Source organism: Penaeus vannamei, chromosome 20, assembly GCF_042767895.1.
Source record: "Penaeus vannamei isolate JL-2024 chromosome 20, ASM4276789v1, whole genome shotgun sequence".
Taxonomy (NCBI): Eukaryota; Metazoa; Arthropoda; class Malacostraca; order Decapoda; family Penaeidae; genus Penaeus; species Penaeus vannamei.
In genome coordinates, this window is record NC_091568.1 from 15,110,429 (window position 1) to 15,117,928 (window position 7,500).

General features: G+C 38.4%; 1 protein-coding gene across 2 annotated transcripts in view; it reads left to right on the plus strand.

Annotated features, from left to right (window-relative positions):
- The window catches only part of LOC113816941 (endothelial lipase), a 15,359-nt gene extending 10,550 nt beyond the window's left edge, over positions 1 to 4,809 (plus strand). For both annotated transcript variants that reach the window (XM_027368933.2, XM_070135065.1), the window contains 5 exons: positions 367 to 520; positions 2,768 to 2,865; positions 3,704 to 3,895; positions 4,212 to 4,380; positions 4,552 to 4,809. In XM_027368933.2, the coding sequence (XP_027224734.2) occupies positions 367 to 520; positions 2,768 to 2,865; positions 3,704 to 3,895; positions 4,212 to 4,380; positions 4,552 to 4,615 (677 nt within the window). In that variant the 3' untranslated portion in view covers positions 4,616 to 4,809. The remainder of the gene's footprint in view (positions 1 to 366; positions 521 to 2,767; positions 2,866 to 3,703; positions 3,896 to 4,211; positions 4,381 to 4,551) is intronic.
- Positions 4,810 to 7,500: the final 2,691 nt, after the last annotated feature.

A 7,500-nucleotide genomic window follows, 5' to 3' on the forward strand; every position in this document is an offset into this window, starting at 1 on the left:
TTGGAACTTGAAGCATTCAGTTTGATTCTTTCACTACCACAAATTGGGATATGTACTATAATTAGTAAAACAAAACCACAGACAAAACTTGGTTAGTGAAATAGTTTATCCATTTTCTTGTTAGCGTCCTTCTTTCTTTATTTTTTGAATGCATTTACCAGATAATTTGCTCTGTTTTTGTAATTTGCACTATCTTTTTACCTTTGAAAATAAGCAACTCCAAAGAAACTACTTTCATTTTTTCTATATGTTTTTTTGTATTTTGTACTATCTTTTTACCTTTTAGAAAAAGGAACTCCAAAGAAACCATTTTCATTTTTTCTATGTATTAAAGGATTGAGGTTCTAATTGTTTATTTTTTGGCAGCTCTGTTAATTTTCGAGCCAAGAAGTGTTATCATTCTGGTAGACTACTGGGACTTGACAACTTTATCCCGTCCATACATGGCAGAGAATGTGAGACATATCGCAAATCAGACTGCGGCACTCCTGGACCTGCTTAATGAAGAAAAGGGAATCAGGTTGGTTTCTGTGGAAGTGTGAGATATATATTTTCATGTTTTGTCTTCTTATAAGGGCTTATTTTTGTCTCATTTGGCTTAAAATAAGACTTTTGATGGATGGGAAAAAAAATTCTGTCTTCGAGTGCTGGTGTGAAGAAGTTGTAGTGATTGTGCTAAAAGTATAATCAGAACTTTTTTTTTTTATGATTTGAGTCATCAATGTTTAACCTGTAAACTGTGATATCATATGATGAACAGTGTGTAACTGCGATTTATATCATATGATGTGAAGGATATTTTTTAACTTGGTGACCTATATTTCACTCCCATGTATCTTGAAATGACTTTTGGCAACTTAGGCAACTTCACTACATCACTGCGCCTGATGATTGTGCACCACGGGTATGACTGCCAGAATCCTATTGCGCAATTTATAGGTTAAAGAAACAATGGCCCACCAGAATTAAAACAGAAGAACAATCCCCAACCATCAGCTGCCCTTTTGCCCATTTACCCTAACCCCCATGTTTTTCACATTTGATAAGCACTGGCACATGAACCTCATATCATGAAAACTGTTAAAAGAATTTGTAAATATGAGATGGGGGAGAACCCTTGACACCAGACCTCCAAAACAGAGAAAAAACATTTTCCATCTGTAAAATGTCTTATATTCTGTCTCTCCAGTCTAGTGTCATTATACTGTATAGCAACTGGATATGGGGGAGAAAACTGGTGAATTCAAAAGAAAAAATATGTTAACCCAGTGCCGCCGGGTAAAAATGTTTGGCAAGTGGACGTAAGAACGGGATTGTTGGCGGACATCGGCAGTTTCCCCTGTTTGCGCCTGGCTCAGTCGGTAGTTTACGTGCAACATTTGGCAGCTAAAAGCTTTTATTTTGCTATAATTTATAAACATAATTTTGAAGGTTTACCTACATTATAGGTGCCATTACCTAAAATCTTTACCATATAAATGAAGCCACTACTATCAGAGAAAAACATACTCCATCCAACGAGCCAGTGGCATGGGAATGGGCATGATACGATGCCATCTGTTTTTTGGTCGGCTACAGGATAATAGTACCCATGTATTGAGATGCCTAATTATGTGGCAAAGTTATTGTCACACAAGGGATGTCTTTTATATGCTGTCATGTATCAATTAAAGTATCTGCACGAAGACCACTGACCCGGTTCTTTCACCTTTTCAAGATTTAGAGAGCTTAATAATGTACGAGTAGAAGCATACTTCTGAACTTGATGAGCCAATGGAACAAGACCTGGATCAGTAAATTCAATTATAGTTCTTGGGAGCAAGGCCTATGTAATCTGGCCACACCCATAGTGGTTCATTAGAGTCTGCAGGGGTTGCTTTTATATAACAATTCAGAGCTGCTATTAGGCATAAAAAATAAGAGGACTCCTTTTCTAACCATGATGGAATAACTACAGGAGTGGCAAAATCACAGGACCTACAACTGGGTCTGATGGCGGGCAGCTCCCCACTCTCCTCCATCTTGCCTTGAAGATTGAGGCCCTCAAGCAAGGCCCCCAGAAGGTTAACTTCCACTGGCATCACCCACTGCAAGGCTAGTGAGACATCCTGTAGCTGAAGCAGTTTGGCATTATTATAACGTTCTTTGCATTGGCCGTTGTTGTAGGTAGTTTGGCGTGAATCAGTGACATTGATAATAAAGTGTGGTGGCACCAGATATAATGTTGATGGTGTCTCTTGTCATGGTTTGGTCATCCCGTTTCACTGCTGGTGGTTAATCAAGCAAAATATTGCTGCTTCAGCTGCTGGTGGAGATCTAGGGTTGGGGTAAATGAGCAATAGGGAAGTTGATGGTTGGGGATTGTTCTCCTGTTTTTGTTCTGGTGGGCTGTTGTTTCTTTAAAAACAATGACTCTACTTAGTATTGAAATTCCAATTATGCTTTTAGCATAGTTGCTGCAGTATCTTGAGACCAGACCAGAGAGACAGAAATACATTTGGATATATCAAAAGTAACAAACTTTTGTATGTTGGGGTCCTTTTCTTCTTTGTTTTTTATTTTCTTTCTTTCTTTTTTTCTTTCTTTCTTTATTTATTTGTGGATGGGTGGTCTTATGCTATTCATTTTAGTCTGGGCTTTGGATGTATATATTAGACTCTGTTTATATGTTATACCATCATTTCCATATAAACATTCCTGCACTCATTAGTATGTTTAAGACTTCACCTTTGTTAAAAATGTTCTCAACATTTTGAATAAATGACAGTTTGTCAGAAGTGCACCTGATTGGCTTCAGCCTTGGAGGAAGAATTTCTGGTATTATTGGAGACTTAGTCAAAGCTGGAAAAATTGGCAGGATAACAGGTATGTAAAGAACGAAAGGTAAAGTTCAAGTTGTCATTATTCCCTAGTACAGAGATCAGCAACCTTTGGCACAAGTGCCAGACTTGGCACACGGAGCTCTTGTGTATGGCACAAGTTAAACAGCAAAATAAACTGAGAGAGAGAGTGAGTGAGTGAGTGAGTGTGAGTGTGTCTTGTTATTATGGTCAGCTAAATTTTTAAATCGAGAAATATTGGAATCTACTTTGAATGGTCATGCAGCCTCCATATGAAGTTCCCAGACACCATTGTCTGACAAATTCAGATGCATGAAGAAAGTAGCCTTGGCATTGCTATCAGCATATGGATCTATATACCACTGTTAGCCAGATGTTTTCATACATGCAGCATACCCTTAGTCCTCATCGCAGCAGGCTTATGACATTTCACTCTCAGGGTTGTTTGAAGCTCAATGTGTCCAGATATTAATATGGTGAGTATAAATCTAAGATTAAAAAACATACATTTTTTGATACAAAGAATACTAAATACTACAAAAATATTATATTTATGTTATACATGTGCAGGAAAATACACTTGGATATACAGTGCTGAAAAAAAATGGCAGGCAAGGTTATTAAAAAGAAGGCATTAATTATAAACTTGCACACTATGCTCAAAAGGTTGCTGACCCCTGCCCTAGTAGGATACTATTTTGTTCAGTCGTATTTGTTCAAATGGCAGTATCATATTGTATGTATGTGTTATATTATGCAATATAAGAATCCCCTTAAACTCATTATTTGTGATAATCTACTTGGAATTTTATCATTCAGAAAGATTTAGTACTGGCTTGTTAACTTCAGTATTGCCACTTCAGGATTAGATGCTTCATACCCTTGGGCCCAATCACCAAGCAGTTCAGAGTTCCTTGATGCTAGCGATGCCAAACTAGTCATTAATATGAGAACGTCACCTGTGGGATCTAGATCTCCGCCAGGTCATATTGACTTCTTTGCTAATGACGGACTCCTGCAACCAGGTTGTGACAAGTGGTACTTTCCCAATGCAAGTGAGTGTTCATCTTAAGCAGGAGTTTGTTTTCTTTCTTTCTTTATTTATTTATTTCTGTTAATAAGTTTTTCTTTTTTATAGAAAGGGATAGATACTTGTTTTCTTCCTTTTAATGCATATTTGATTTTGTATGTTGTGGATGGTTGTTTTTTCGTATTCTTGTTACTGGCAAGAGTATAGAAAACATTTGTAGGTAGTTTACATTTTGTTTTTCTGCAGAATACATTTTATCAGAATAACAAAAAATTGATGTTTTGTATGATCATATCTTTAAGATTTGTTTCAAATTTGCCGTTAATTTTTCTCTTCAACAGTAAAGAATACTTGCAGTCACTATCGGTCTGTTTTCATGCTGGTTGAAGCTGTTCAGAATGCACACAAGAGACTTTTTCCATCCTGCTCATGTGAAAGCTGGGAAAAATTCCAAGCCAACTTATGTGACTGCCAAGTCACTAACCACTTTGGACTTTTTCCTGATGAAAAGTAAGAAGTACCAGATGCCTTATAAAATATCTGTTTATAATCAACTCTATAACTGTAAGGAAAATTGAGATTATATGTTGAGAATATACATATTAACTTGTTTGAGTAATTATAACAGCATCCTGGAGCTCAGGGAAAGAATTTAAAAACTTGAATATTTTCTCCTTTCAGCACACATGGTACCTTCTACTTAACAACAAATGCAGAGCCTCCATATTCAAGACCTCTTAAATAGAGATGCATATAAGGACAGTTCTTGGTTAGATCACTCTCTATAAAGTGGAGTTTTCTTAAGAATTGCTCTACATTTGAAATAAATGGTGTTATGTGAAAATGGAGCATAGACAGTATATAGACAGTATTATTTTCTTCTCTGTTTTTGTTTTTGTACTTGTTAATTATATAAATTTCACCCCTAAGGAAAATGAGAAAGTATGAAGTGACTTATTATCCTGTATGCTCCCTTCTAATATTTATAACTATGATCACTAGATTAGAGTGCAACATGTACTTAAACAGTGTATGCATTGATTATGATACATTATTACAGTTTGATGTATATGTTTAGATTGATATATGTATATGCACATACATTCATATATATACATATATATGTGTATCACTTTAAAAAATGAAAATTGATAGATTGTGTATACATTCATCTGATGCACAGCAGCTTTCTTTAAAGTACGAGAGGTAGCCAAGTAGGGGGTCTCAGGTATGTGGTTAGTGGATTGCTTTCTCAAGAAATATATATTTATATATTTAAATATAGATTTCAATATTGAAGATATAGGTATGTGCATGTGTGCTTTTCATGCTGTATGGAGCAAGGTGTAAGCATTACTCCTTAGTGTACAATGGACATTCCAGACAGGAAACATCAACAAGGGTTTTCTCTTGTTCAATACTCCAGTGCTGCCTTTCACTCTGCCCCTCCTCCTTCCTCCCAAGATGTTTCTAAATCCCCTTTGTATCATTTCCAGTGTCTTATGTTTCCATGTTAATCCCCTTCTTCTCCCAGTCAAATTATTTTGAAATTCTAAACCAAGACACCCCAGCCTCTACCACTGCCCCGACAACTACCCCTCTCCCTACTCGTTTTACCCATAGCAGGCAATCTAAACATTCCACCACATCTTCTACCACACCCTCTCCTCCACCAACCTCTTGTTCTAACCCTCCAATACCTATCTCTTCTTCTCCCTCACATAAAGAAACTTTTGTTTCTCAGACCTGCCCAACCAAATCCACTTCAGAAACTCTCGAAGACATGCAAAACTATCTAATCATGACCCAAGATAACTTGCCTACTCCTCATCCATCTTCTAGTATCTCTGCTCCCATTCCCTCTACACTCAAAGTAACTGCTGACATCCATCTCCCTTTTCATGTTCCCTTACACCCCTTCCTCTAATTCACTCCCAACACATCAACAGCCCATGTTCTTCATTTGCATCATTCTTCCTACCTTCCCCATTGTCCCTTCCACATCCCCCTGGATTCTCCCTCACATTTCTCCTGAAATTGTGATCTAAAAGCCCTTAAACCCCCCCATCTCCTTTTGGTAATCCCTACCTTACCCTATGGACCCAAGCTCATATCTTATCTACCCTGACAGACCTCACTGCTAAAGCTATTCCTGCCCAGTCACACCCCTCCCTTAATACTTGCACCCAAACTGATTTTCCTGTTTACAACAAGGATTGATCAGGCTGCGAAAACAGCTTGCTTGCCTGCCTCGTTGACTATGTTGCAGTAGCATTACAGTACTACACTATTCCTCCTAGAGGCCACCGGAAGTCCTACACCAGTATTGGAAAGGTTGGCATTTTGGCCACCCTGCCAAGCACTGTGATTCCACAGCCCACTGCCCTCATTGTCCCCAGCATAACTGTGATTGTTCAAACTTCTCTGCAAAATTACTCACATGTGCCAATTTTGAGGGCTCCCTTGATATTATTTGTAGGGTTGTCTTACCCACAAGTTGGAGGCTGAGGTGGCATTTCTCAGATTTAAACGACCTCGTTATGTGAGGCCAGACAGGAAGCACGCTGATAATTTTTTTCTGCTTCCTACACCTGTGTTCTTCACTCCAACCCTCCCCCTTCTCCCCAAGATGTTTCTACTTCATCCCTAGTATCTCTTCCCCCTACTCCTTATGTTCGCACTTCCACCCTCTCTACTTCCCATTCAAATTATTTTGCCGTACTAAATCCACTTCAATCTCTACCACTTACCCAATACCTATCCCTCCTCCGTCTCACTCTAGCCATCGCATCAGACAATCTAAAGGTTACATCTTGTATTACATCTACACCTACCTCTTCCTCTGCTCCTCAGGCGTCTGTCCCCACTTCTCCCCTGCACAAAAACCTTCGTGTCTCAAACTTCTCCACACAACCCCCTTTCCAAATATTATGAGGACATTCCATTTTTTTCTATTATGGCACAAAAACATTCCTATCCCTCATCCACCCTCCAATCTCTGTAATCCCATTCCCCATATACTCAAAATAACTTCCAACATCCATCCTCCCTATCATGTTCCCCTATACCCCTTGCGTAGCCTTACATTATCTCTCTTTACCCTTTTACAATACTATATTCTGAAGTGCTATACGACTTTTGACATATAGTACATTTGATCATTTAGTTATCAACCCTCCTTTGCCCTAATCGGTACTACACCATTCTACAGTGCTATATGACGTTTGATGTCTAGAACGTTTATTTGCAATTTACCCACTAACCATTAACCTCTATTGAATTGCACATGGTGAGGCTGCAATATATAGTTGCTCAATCGTCAGGTTAAGCAATATGATACGGTCGTGTCAAGAACAAGGAGAGGATGCCCCCAGACTGATGTAACCATGTTAAAGAATTTCATATTCTTACAACAGGAATTTCTAAGAGTGCCATTTTTGTATTTGTTTGTGATTTATTTTAGTACCCAATCCTGAGATATGGGGAAGCGAACCACTAGCCAAGTGGTTTTATAATACAGATAAAACCCTTCGGCAACGACCTTTATAAATGGAAATACTGGGGGAGGTAAAATGCCCCTCCAACCCAGCAATTGAGGCAGGCTGTGAGCTCCATTTAGAGGGCGACTAC